Source organism: Chenopodium quinoa, unplaced genomic scaffold, assembly GCF_001683475.1.
Source record: "Chenopodium quinoa cultivar QQ74 unplaced genomic scaffold, ASM168347v1, whole genome shotgun sequence".
NCBI classification, from domain to species: Eukaryota; Viridiplantae; Streptophyta; class Magnoliopsida; order Caryophyllales; family Amaranthaceae; genus Chenopodium; species Chenopodium quinoa.
The window spans coordinates 1,294,854-1,308,177 of NW_018745448.1; the positions used below are offsets into that span (position 1 = coordinate 1,294,854).

General features: G+C 34.1%; 2 protein-coding genes across 4 annotated transcripts; both read right to left on the reverse strand.

The window, feature by feature from the left end:
• Positions 1-5,477: 5,477 nt before the first annotated feature.
• LOC110713574 (cold and drought-regulated protein CORA-like) lies at positions 5,478-6,086 on the reverse strand. The gene is made up of 2 exons (XM_021892023.1): positions 6,062-6,086; positions 5,478-5,899 (listed from the first exon to the last, which is right to left on the reverse strand). The coding sequence occupies exons 1-2, from the start codon at positions 6,084-6,086 to the stop codon at positions 5,478-5,480; spliced, it is 447 nt and encodes a 148-aa protein (XP_021747715.1).
• A 2,446-nt stretch (positions 6,087-8,532) lies between these two features.
• LOC110713626 (protein ALP1-like) lies at positions 8,533-12,182 on the reverse strand. 3 transcript variants are annotated; one of them, XM_021892082.1, is made up of 5 exons: positions 11,428-12,182; positions 9,604-10,154; positions 9,291-9,516; positions 8,726-9,203; positions 8,533-8,579 (listed from the first exon to the last, which is right to left on the reverse strand). In XM_021892082.1, the coding sequence occupies exons 2-4, from the start codon at positions 10,120-10,122 to the stop codon at positions 8,734-8,736; spliced, it is 1,215 nt and encodes a 404-aa protein (XP_021747774.1). In that variant the 5' UTR covers positions 10,123-10,154; positions 11,428-12,182; the 3' UTR covers positions 8,533-8,579; positions 8,726-8,733. The 3 variants fall into 3 exon arrangements, with proteins under 3 accessions (XP_021747774.1, XP_021747775.1, XP_021747773.1); XM_021892083.1 differs by lacking the exon at positions 11,428-12,182 and having other exon boundaries at positions 8,726-9,179; positions 9,604-11,421; XM_021892081.1 differs by lacking the exon at positions 11,428-12,182 and having other exon boundaries at positions 9,604-11,421.
• Positions 12,183-13,324: the final 1,142 nt, after the last annotated feature.

The following is a 13,324-nucleotide window of genomic DNA, read 5'->3' on the forward strand; positions in this document are numbered from 1 at the left end:
AAGGGAATAATTAAATTTATATTATTTTATGTCAACTTTAAGTATTAGACTTTATCTCGTTATTTACTTATGTTATTTTCTATGGTTGTAATAAGGACTTTATATGCTTTATGAATTTATGAACTATTTGGGTGTTTTTATTGATTTATTTATTTTATCATCTTTATTTTTATGCTTAATATTTTGACATATATTTTATTTCACGAAGAACATGGATATTACTCAAGTTCAGTTTGCAATGAATGGTGAAGAATTATGTCTTGCTGACAGCGCAACTACTCATACAATACTTAGAAATAAAAAATATTTCTCTCATTTGATGATGAAAAGGATTAATGTGAGTACCATATTGGGTAGTACGAATATCATTGAGGGCTCCGGAAGAACCACTATAAAATTTCCATGGGGAACTAAAATTAAAATAATTGATGCTTTATACTCCCCATTGTCTCAAAGAAATTTATTAAGTTTTAAGGATATTCGCAACAATGGTTATCATATTGAGACAATCAATGAAGAAAATAAGAATTCCTTCAAATCACAAATATAACTCAAGGCACAAAACATGTTTTGGAGAAACTCCCTACATTCTCCAGTGGTTTGTACTACACAAAAATCAATACTATTGAAACTCATGCTATAGTAAACCAGAAGTTTACTGATAATTTTGTTGTTTGGCATGACCGGTTAGGCCATCCCGGTTCAATAATGATGCGAAAAATAATTACGAATTCATGTGGACATTCTTTGAAGAGCCAGTAGATTCTTCATAATAATTTTTCATGTGCTGCTTGCTCAGAAGGCAAGTTAATAATTCGCCCATCACCAGCTAAAAATAATTTTGAATCAATTAGTTTTCTGAAACGTATACAAGGAGATATTTGTGGGCCCATACATCCCCATGTGGACCATTTAGATATTTTATGGTTTTAATTGATGCATCAACTAGATGGTCACATGTGTCCTTGTTGTCAACTCGTAACCTGGCGTTTGCGAGATTACTTGCCCAATTGATTAAGTTATGGGCACATTTTCTAGATACTCCTATTAAGACTATTCGACTTGATAATGCTGGTGAATTTACATCTCCATTTTTCAATGATTATTGTATGTCCATTGGGATAAATGTTGAACATCCTGTAGCTCATGTTCATACACAAAACGGTTTGGTCGAGTCATTAATTAAACGTCTTCAATTAATTGCTAGACCATTGCTCATGAAATCCAATCTCCTAATTTCTGCTTGGGGACATGCTATATTACATGCAGCAGCACTAATTTGCATTAGGCCAACAAGTTATCATAAGTTCTCCCCATTACAATTAGTTTATGGTCAGGAACCAAATGTTTCCCATCTAAGAATTTTTGGATGTGCGGTTTATATTCCGATAACTCCACCACAACACTCTAAGATGGGTCCTCAAAGGAGGTTGGGAATATATGTTGGGTTTGAATCCCCATCAATAATTAAATATCTTGAGCCTACAACAGGGGATTTATTTACGGCTCGTTTTGCAGATTGTCATTTTAACGAGTCACTTTTCCCAACATTAGGGGGAGAAAAGAGAGAGCTGGAAAAAGAAATTAAATGGAATGAATTATCATTATCTTATCTTGATCCTCGAACTAAACAATGTGAACTAGAAGTTTAAAAGATAATTCATTTACAAAGTTTAGGAAATTAATTGCCAGACTCGTTTGCTGACCCAAAAAGAGTGACCAAGTCACATATTCCAGCTGTAAATGCTCCATTTAAAATAGATGTCCCGGAAGGACAAAATAAATTTTCTAATGAGTTTAAACCACGTCAGAAACGTGGAAGACCAATAGGTTCCAAAGATAAGAATCCTCGGAAAAGAAAAGGAGCATTGATTGATGATGGTCAAATTGAAGAAACAAATTTCGAAGGATCTCCAGAAAATAATTTAGACATGATACAAGAAGAAATTCAGGTGCCTGATAATGAAGAAATTTCAACAAATTATATCATGTCTGGAATTACATGAAACCGAAATCAAATTGACATCGATGATGTTTTTGCATGCAATATAGCATTAGATGTTATGGATAATAATGAGGATCATGAACCAAAATCCATTGAAGAATGTAGACAAAGAAATGATTGGCCAAAATGGAAAGAAGCAATTGAAGCAGAATTAAAATCTCTTGGAAAAAGAGAAGTATTCGGACCTGTAGTTCGTACACCTGAAGGTGTAAAGCCAGTGGGACATAATTGAGTCTTTTTGCGAAAGAGAAATGAAAAGGGTGAAGTTGTAAGATATAAGGCACGCTTAGTTGCACAAGGATTCTCACAAAGACTTGGTATTGATTATGAGGAGACATATTCTCCTGTGGTGGATGCAACTACTTTTAGATTTTTGATTAGTCTGGCAATAAGAGAAGGACTTGACTTACGTTTGATGGATGTAGTCACAGCTTACTTATATGGCCCACTGGATAATGACGTTTACATGAAGCTCCCAGAAGGATTCAAGCTGCTAGAAGCAGCAAAATCTAGTTCTCGAGAACATTTCTGTATTAAATTGAACAAATCTCTTTATGGATTAAAACAATCTGGGCGTATGTGGTATAACCGTCTAAGTGAGTATTTGTTAAAGGAAGGTTATAAGAATGATCCTATTAGCCCATATATTTTTATAAAGAAATTTGGATCAGGATTTGTTATAATTGCGGTGTATGTTGATGATTTGAATATCATTGGAACTCCTGAAGAGATTTCAGTGACTGTCAATTATTTAAAGAAAGAGTTCGAAATGAAAGATCTTGGAAAGACAAAATTCTGCTTGGGGTTACAAATAGAGCTCCTAGAGAATGGAATCCTTGTGCATCAATCAAAATACATAGAAAAGGTTCTTAAAAGATTTTCTATGGATACAACACATCCATTTAGCAGCCCTATGGTTGTAAGATCACTTGAAGTAGAGAAAGATCCATTCCGACCTCAGGAAAATGATGAAGAAATTCTTGGTCCTGAAGTACCATGTCTTAGTGAAATTAGAGCACTAATGTATCTTGCAAGTCATACACGACCCGACATATCATTTTCAGTTAATTTATTAGCAAGGTTTAGTTCATGTCCAACTCGGAGGCATTGGAATGGGATTAAACACTTACTTCGTTATCTTCAAGGTACGAAGGATATGGGTTTATTTTTCCCAAAGTTTTCCAAAGAAAATTTGATTGGTTTTGCAGATGCAGGTTATTTATCTGATCCTCGTAATGGTCGATCACAAACTGGATAAGTGTTCATGTATGGTGGTACTGCCATTTCTTGGCATTCCATGAAACAAACCATTGCAGCTACTTCTTCCAATCATTCTGAGATTTTAGCAATTCACGAGGCTAGTCGTGAATGTGTATGGTTAAGGTCGGTAATTCAACACATAAAAGAAGCTTGTGGTTTATCATCTGGGAAAGAGGCACCGGCAACTCTATATGAGGATAATGCAGCAGGTATTGCTCAACTTAAGGAAGGATATATCAAAGGTGAAAGAACAAAGCACATCTTACCCAAATTTTTCTTCACTCATGATCTTCAGAAGAATGGAGACATAAAAGTATTGTAGATTCGTTCAAGTGAAAATTTAGCAGACTTATTCACTAAGGCTCTTCCGATAGCAACATTTAAAAAGTTTGTTTATCGTATTGGATTGCGTCGTCTCAAAGATCTTCAGTGATATAATAATGAGGGGGAGTAATTGCGCGCTGCACTCTTTTTCCCTTATCCATGGTTTTTTTCCCACAGGGTTTTTCCTGGAAAAGTTTTTAATGAGGCAACATATATGCGCATTAAATATATTTTAGATAATGCCCATCCAAGGGGGGAGTGTTATAAAATGTGTTAATGGATGGTCATTATAGCTTATAACTATCCCTTTTATGACTATCTTAAATGTGGTTGTAATAGCATCCTTGTAATCCTTCTTTGTCATTAGTTCACATTAACCCTCTCATGAATGGACTCTTCATTGTCCATATAGGTTACAATGTTCTATCATGTATATATATAGGTGACTCATGAAATGGATTAATATAGACAATTCAATTACCATCTATATCACTCTCAAATCTTCTCCCTTTTCCCCTTATTTTATAATACAAAGTTCATTATAATTTTTTTTTATTTTGAGGGAAAGTTCATTATTACTTAAAATATAAGTACATTGGTATCAAAGTTTTATGGGAAGCGAAAAGGTGAAGAGTGTATGGTTCTTACATTATTATACTCCCTTCGTTTTCTTCTATTTGCAATAAATACACCCTTATGACACACACTTTGAGGAAGAAATTTAATAAATTTGATGGACAAATTAAATTAATTAAAATAATTTACACACGTTATACTTATCTCTTCTTTATTCCCAATATTAAAATTATTTTGATAAATTCGTTTATTTACTCATTTTAATACCTTCTAAAAATATGTGTTCAGAAGCTATACTGCAAAAAAAAAATTAAAAAAGGTATTTGATATTGCAATCATGGCCTTCTTATCTCAAAAATAATTAAAATATATTGCCCTACTTATTCAAAAATTTGTGATGTAGCCAGTGGTGATTCTAATATGGCTTCTGCTGAACCCATACTGAATCCTGAAAAAATTTGATCAGTTTAATTAAAAAATTAATATAGCTTACATACATTACAATGCGCTATTTTATATTGCTTTCTCCTGCAGCCCAGTGGTAGTTACTAGGAATATCTTTACATTGGTCGTGGGTTTGAAACCCGCAGCACCCATTATTTGCTTTTGGCCTTTTACTTATCTGATGGTTGATAATCCTCATACCCAAAATTATTTTCTTCCTTCGAACGGTAAAATATGTAGACTCTTAATCAAAAAAAAAAAATGTACACTCGATGAGCTCAATTGTAATTAAAATTGTGTTTTTATGTTTGTGCCCACCCAAATTATTAATTTTATTTGTATTTTAAATTATGGTACTTGATATCATTATATGTATTTAGACTCTGAACCCATAACGCAAAATTCTTGGAATCGCCACTGGATGTAGCTGCATTTGTAAACCACTTTGTAATTAGTTGTTTAATTTGTAAGAAAATAACTTAATAGTGAAATGGGGGTTTATTATTCAATACTACTTATCAAGTTATCGCTTTGGGGAATGGGGGATATGTTTAAGAATATAACTCAATGTAAACTTAATAAACACTTACTCTTTCACATATACATTTTATTATTAAGAAGTGAATTTCCGTACGTGCTGGTCCAACTTATTATGGTTATGGCTGTTAGTTGAACCTCAAGCTCGAACTTGGTTAGGATTAAATCGTGATTGATGTACAACATTGCGTAGTACTAAAAAAAGCAACAAGACTTTATATTACTTGACAAAGGAGAGTACATTTAGACGACATGCTTATTAACATTACATAGAAGCTAATATATCATGCATGCATGTCAATCACAACACAAACTAGATAGCTTCATCTACTTAGTTGTTGATTTCTTCTTTTGGTGGGTGACGACCGCCATATCCACTGTGCCCGTACCCACCATGTCCATAGCCACCTTGGCCGTAACCAACCCTAGATCCACCATACCCACCTTGACCATATACACCCCTAGAGCCACCATACCCACCCCTTGAACCACCGTACCCACCTTGGCCGTATCCTCCACGACCATACCCACCTTGGCCGTAACCACCACGACCATAACCCTCTGGCTCTACATCCTCTTGTACATCCATCTCTTCTTCTTCTGGTGGGTAGTGGCCACCATGTCCACCGTGTCCATAACCACCACCGTGGTTGTATCCTCCATGGCCATATCCCCCATGTCCATAACCACCATGTCCTTGTCCGTAACCACCATGACCGTATCCGTCCAACTCCTTTGGCTCTTCAGTGGATTCTGCTAACACCAAAAGCAAAACAAAAAAAACATATAGGGGGTGTTTGGTATCAAATTAGTAATTGTAAGGGAATGGAAACAAATTAGGAGGGGAAAGGGTAATATATAGTGTTACCCTTACTACTTGTTTGGTATTACTAAGGAAACGTAAACAATGATAACCAATCCCTTTCTTCTTGTTTGACATAGATAACTTGGAAACAAATACCTTTCCTTCTATTTTTTGTTATCTTGGCTAACTTTTGCTAAACATTATACAATGTAGAGCAACACTAATTACCATAAAATATATATATATATATATATATATATATATATATATATATATATTTTGAACCGATTACCATAATATATCATATGCTAGATATAGGCAAAGTCACATAAATTGTTGATTACAAAAGCATTGAAATTCTAGTATTCTAAAAAAAAAAAATTATATAAAAAAAAACATTCAAAAACCATTGAAACATTAACTCCAATAACAACTTAGGACAAAACTTTCTACTTCTTCTTAAGAAGATCAATTGCATATTGTTTCTTCATATTAGTTGGGGCTTGATAGAAGAAGTGAAGCTTATGTTCTTCGGCCATGAGAATTGTAGCAACCTCCAAAGCTTCGGATGGAGAAATTCCATCTAACTTCATCACCTCATCCAAAACCTTGTTCACTTTTTCATCTATTATTTGCTCTCTTTCTTCCGCTTTAGACCATGCACTAGCCATAGTCCCAAGATTAACATTGATATTTTCAAATATCTTCCCAAAATTGTTAGATACATCATGGAGGGAGGCCACCAAATCATCATCATCATTCCTACACAAACTCTTCAAAACTACTTTGTTCTTTCCCTTCACCTTAGCCTCCTTTGCCTTTGTAAAACGTTTTCCGGATTGAGTAGTGGAATCACTTGCGGAAGAATGAATCGTAGAAGCCTTCACTTTTGCCATTTTTGAAGGAGTTGAATGATCATCCTCTATCTTCCATTTTCTAGATTGACTTGTAGAAGAATAAGTGTCCGAATGAGTAGAATTCACATCATCTTCTTCATCACTCTCGACATTCAATGGTTGCTTATCAATCTCTTGATCCAAATCTTCTATAGCATCAACAAACGACTCATTTGCATCTCCGGTAGCTTTGTCTTTTGCATAAATTTCTGCTAGAGTGTCATAATGAACGAATGGAACTCCAAACAACCCCTTACCCCTTAGCTTTCTTATGAGTCTGCCATATAAGAGATAAAAAAATTAAATTAAAATTTTTTATGCATATACTAGACCTTCAATTCTGCTAAAATTTCTGATCTAAACTATCTTTTTAAAATTCTGACATAAACAGGGATAAATTGAAGTAGTTTAAATTAGATGAACAGATGCAGCATCAACACTGATTTCCGTGCTACTATGAACCTATGAATCAATAAACGTCAGAACTGTTCAATAATGACATGCAAGGGTACCCTTTAAGAAAAAATATTTCCAGCATTTGGATCTCTTTATTAACATTTCATTCGAGTCATTAACTCCACTCATGTCAAATAACATTGCAACTAATACAATTTGCAAGTAACAAAACTACAGTAAAATACTGCAGTCCTCCTTGATACAGCAAGTCTCTTCATGAGTTAATAATTAAGTACCAGATTTCAAGCATAAGCTAGCTAGCTGAATGAATCAATTGAAAGTCAAATTACTTCATTTTCAATACAATATAAAGGAGGCATTAATGTAATAAAAATAAATTGGTAAAATTTTTAATGAGCAAAATTTTCTCATTAAAGTATCCCCTTTCTACTCAGTTTCCAATTTGAAGTGTTTTTCCCCTTCTCCCCTATTCTATATTTATGTTCTTGGAAAACACCTTTTACCATTTGATTAACCCTAGTTATCCCCTTACCACATAATACATACACATAACACATTTGTAATCTCTTACTCTATCCAACTTTTCTTCCATCCACCCACCTATTTACTCCATCTATCTTTCTATCTTACATTATCATCCATTTTTACACCCATTCACCTTTCTCAGTATTACCTATGTAAAAAGAATCTACGATAAGAGGAGAAAAAAAAAATATATCGGAAGGTGTATATCTAATCCAGTTGTTGAGAAAATCAGTAAAATCAGTCTTGAGCTGTAAACTCATTAAAAATTCAGGTAATGAGAGAATATATAAGGCATAATGTAAGGGGGATGCAGCAAGGTAGCAACAAAATATACATTGACTACAGAAGCAGTTAATACAGAAGCAGTTACCACAGAAGCAGATAATACAGAAGCTGATACTACAGAAGCAGATACCACAGAAGCAGTTCATACCTTTACCCATCCGTCGAACACCGACTTATCAACTTGTAGAATCTTCTCAGCATCCCATCCAAATCCTGAGGTGGATAACATTTCCGCCAATGCACTATATTTCTCCGACCAATGCTTGATCCTTGACTCAATGTGGGGAACCGCTCTCAAGCCGCAATTAGGAAGTACACGATTGATCATCTCTTCCAACTTATTCATGTAACCATTCTTAAACCCATTCTCACACTTCCACTTCGGATCACAACTCAACTCATGCAAATATCTTATTAGAACCGCGTCTTCTTCATACGTCCAATACCTTTTATTTTTGCCTCTTCCTCGATTGCTTGCCTCACCCTTAGCTTGACTAGCCTCCATCTACAAAAAAAAATTAGGTTAAAAGGCACATTAGAACTCAACATAACAAATTACAAGGCTAATTACAATAGAACATATCATACATAACAGATTATAAGGCATATTTGAACTGAACAGAACATAACATATTATAAGGCATATCATACTTTTTGTGTTATTGACCATGTCTACCTCTCGCCCTCCAATCGTTAAACATATCTTGGGCTAATGTGTTTCTAAAATTGGTCCAATGATCTGAAGTAGCAACACTTGTAATAAACTCCCTCTCATCATCAGAATCACTCTCGGAATCATCATCGGATTCACTCAATTCATCTTCTTTTATATCATCCGTAGGCATGAATTTTCTAATTAGATTATGCAATAAGCAACAAGCCATCACGATACGTCCATGAGTTAGAATAGGGAAAAATGAAGGACTTCTAAGTATACTCCATCTTCCTTTAAGTAGGCCAAAACATCTTTCAATCACATTTCGCGCCCTAGCATGTTTCATGTTATAGAATTCCTCGGCACTTTCAGGTTGTCGATCCGTCCATTCTTTTAAATGGTATCTTTGACCTCTATATGGAGCAAGAAAACCCTCACAATTCGTATACCCCGCATCAGCCAAATAATAATTACCTTCAAAGTTATTAAACAAAATGATTACTACCTACCAAAACTAACAAAACATATATAACTCACAAAAAAAAAAAGACCTTCACTTACCTCGAGGTACCCTAAAACCGTTTGGTCTAGAAAGAGCATTTCTAAGTACACGCATATCATGGGCCGAACCTTCCCAACCAGGAAGAACATAAATAAATTGCATATTAGGTGCACAAACACCCAATACATTCATAGCAATTGTTCCTTTTCTTGTTCTATACTTTGTTCGTTCTTGTGAAGGCACATTTACATTAATGTAAGTCCCATCTAATGCCCCTAAACAATTCTGCAAAAATAGGAAAAAATATTACTTACAAACAAGCAAAAGTAAGAAAATCCTAGCAAAACGTAGGGGCTTTGAAAATACCAATACCTTGAATGATTTCCACCTTTCATCTTCACAATCATCCGATATTAGTGTGGGATTGTAAAGTAGTACTTCATGCAACTTGAGAAAAGCCCTTAGACAAAGGTGAAATTGTCGGCTCACGGTTTCTCCACTTCTAAAAAGGTATTGTCCAATAGACCTATTCTTCTTATGATGAGCCAACGTGTATAAAAACATGGCAACTATCTCTTGAAGCGACATGTTTTTTGTTCCACTCAAACCCCCAATGTTTCTAAGCATCTCACAAATAATATTGAAAGTTCTTCTATTAACGCGAAGCTCACTCTTGCATTTCACATCACTCTCCCTATAAAGCCCTCTCAATACTAACATTCGTAACAATTTTTTGTTTCTTTTCCTTTCTTTTATTTGAACCCCCCTTATTGTAACAACGCAAATTATATACCACATCCAATACATCATCAACATAATAATAACCATTGCAATTACTAATTGTATTTGTTTTAGTTTTTTCTTCCTTATAGAACGCATAAGTCGAGCCATTGTACAAGAAACACAACAAATGGAAATTGAACCTGACAAACGGCAAAATTTTCATGATACGTTAGAGAACGAGATGAATGTCACATATTCTATTAGCCAAGATTACAGTCAACTGCATAAAGATTGCGTTACAACACATCGAGAACTTGAGTATGGGATGCTTTCCCAAGGAGATTAGTAATCATGAGCTAGTTTATTTGAATATTTCTCTTATGATTGACTAATAATATTAACTATCTACTCCTTTCCTGCATCTGATTTTCATCAAGCACCCACAGAAGAAGTCATATGGACCAAAGCTGAGGGTCTGTATAATTGGTTTTATTTTTATTTTAGCTTTGGTGTGGTATCTATTGTTAAAGCTGCCTAAATCGTTGCAAAGGGGATATTCTGGCTTACCTAGTGCAAATATGGACTTGTAGTCCCACCACTCAATGTTTCTGTCAAGTCTCAGTCATATTTTTCTTAACCAATCTGAACAATTGGACTATACTTTGATTATGATTTCATGAATTCAAGGGAAGAATATTATTGCAATTGCTTAAGCTTTTAGAAATCATTAGAAGAAATCAAAATTCTAAACAAGAAACTTCCTAATGCACTTAAAATCCAAAAAAATCCCCAACTATACAATCAACCCACCAAAAGTAAACCAAAATCATGGAAAAAATTGGGGGCGTAACACAAAATAACCAGCAAAAAAATGCAGCAGTAGAAATCCTAAGACATCTGTTTGTATTACTAGTAAGCATAAAATCAAATTTGGGGGAAAAGAAGCCAAATAATAATAGCATAAAATCAAAATTTGCAGAACAAAAAAATTAGTAAGTATTATTTCAACAATACTGATAAAAGAAGCCAAATAATAACAGCAAATTATACCATCTAATTTAAGCATAAATCGAAATTTGGGGGAAAACACAAAATATACAACAATTACATGCAATAATAGCTATATATACCATCTAATTTAAGCATAAAATCGAAAATTGATATCATGTTAGCAATAATGTCATGAAACAAAAAGCAGGTGATTCAATTGAGAAAAATAAAACTCAAATAAAAATGAAAAATTAGGACAGAAAACCCTAGAAATTAACACCATAAATCGAAAATAGCAATCAACACAAACAAAAAATATGGATCGCAAATCAAATTAAGAGCATGAATCGAAAATACCTCCTAAATAGCAATCTTTTGATATACAGTAGAAAAATCAAAACACAATCAATCAAACAAATTTTATATAAATTCAACACAAACTCAACATCTAGGGTTCTTAATCAAAAAAGTGAGAGATCAAACCTTGAGATTGTGGATTTCTGGGAAATTTGAAGTACAAAAATTTAGGGTTCTTCAGCGAAATTGTGGCTTCGATCGATCAAAGTTGAGGATTTTGAGGGGTGATCTGTTGTATGACAGGAGAGAGAATAGATAAAGGAAAGAAAGGGGATTTGTTTCCCCAAATTTTACAGTGGAAACAAAGTAATGGAATGGGTTAGAGGAGGGAAACGGTTTCAATTACTTAACTCTTTAACCAAACATCTTCTAACGGAAACGGTAACCCGATTTCGTTTCTATCCCTATAAAAAGCCCATACCAAACATGCTCATAGTGTTAAGCATATCTCTCAAGACTATCAAACTATCAACTAGCCAACTAGGGCTAGGGGAAATCCAAGTGAATCCTCCTGTTTGCTCTAGTTGCAAACTAAAGAGTCTTTAAGTCAATTATTTTTTAACAGAATTTATAGTTTATGTGAATTTGATGCATTACATTGTAGCCGATTTGTAAAATAATTAAAGTGATGCATCTAATAAGAAATGAATATAGTATATTTCCCTGATACCTCCTACAACAAATACTTGCATGATTTTATTAGAACTTATGAGTGGTTTCTGTAGAGGTAGACTCAGTAAGTTGACGAGCATAGACAACAAAGAGAACAAAAGAAAGAAGCCCAAGAATGAGAAAAGCCTTAGAGTAGGCCATCTTAATAAAATGATCACAAGCTAACACACTTAATGAAAATCTTATTAGAAGCTAAGGTTGTTATTTAGTTGAAGAGTTGCTTTGATATGAGAAGTGAGCTAAGTTGATCTCTATTTATAGGCATGTGATCGTGTAAAGACAAATATAAAGAAGGACAATAGTAGGTGAAATAATGTTGAAATTTGGTGTAAAATGTCCAAAAGTACCTATAACCATGTTTTTCAATGATCTTAGGGAGACAAAAAATCAAAATTGCTAGTCAAAAGATGCGTTACAAGTAAAGATATATAGATTATATTAAAGCTTATGGGAAGCGGAAAATAGATTGAATGTTATCCGTTGATATTGTGATAACACTACATGCATGTTACTTCTTATTTACTTCGAACGTATCTATTGGAAATGCGTGGCGTTATCTAAGACCAACCAAACTACCACTTATGACTTGTGCATTTATTAGTGTCGATAAGTTGATATTTGAGTAGCTAGTTAGTGAGAATAAGTGTAGGGTCTTGAGTCTGAACTCGAGACCATAATGCTCATCGCATTAAAATTAGAGCTAAATTTCATCAACCAATTCATTTTCATTTAAATTGAGAAATATTAATAAGTAAGATCGATAATTAAATTGGGACTTGACGTTAGTGATAATCAAGGCGGGTGGATATTTGGTAGCCTCAGCCATGAGAAGTTGCAGCGGAAGAAGAGAAAAAAAAATGAGAAAAGGAAGAAGAAGATGGGCCGTATGAGAGGAGATTAGGATCGAAACAAATCTGATACCATGAAAGATTATGATCGTTGATCATTTTCATTAGCTGTGTAAAGTATATATACAAAATACATCGTAGCAATCCTCGGCTACAATTATGCTAACAACCTATAATTATGCTAATAAACTAGGAAAGGATATATACTAAAATATACACTTAACTAACTAGGATAAATACAAGAATATATTAACATATATTCTAACAGCGAGTCCAATTTCACCTTAATATTGATGAGGTGACTAAACTAGATATTGAACACGCACCAAACCGATAAAATGTGTTTCATATACTGCAACCTAACCCATTCTTATCCTTGGTGAATGACCGATTTTAAATGTACATATCTCTATACATTAGTGATCTTGAGGTGATACAGTGGGAGGAAGTATCTTGTTTCAAGAGCTTTCCGACGATAGGTCATAATTATGCCCAATTTCGAT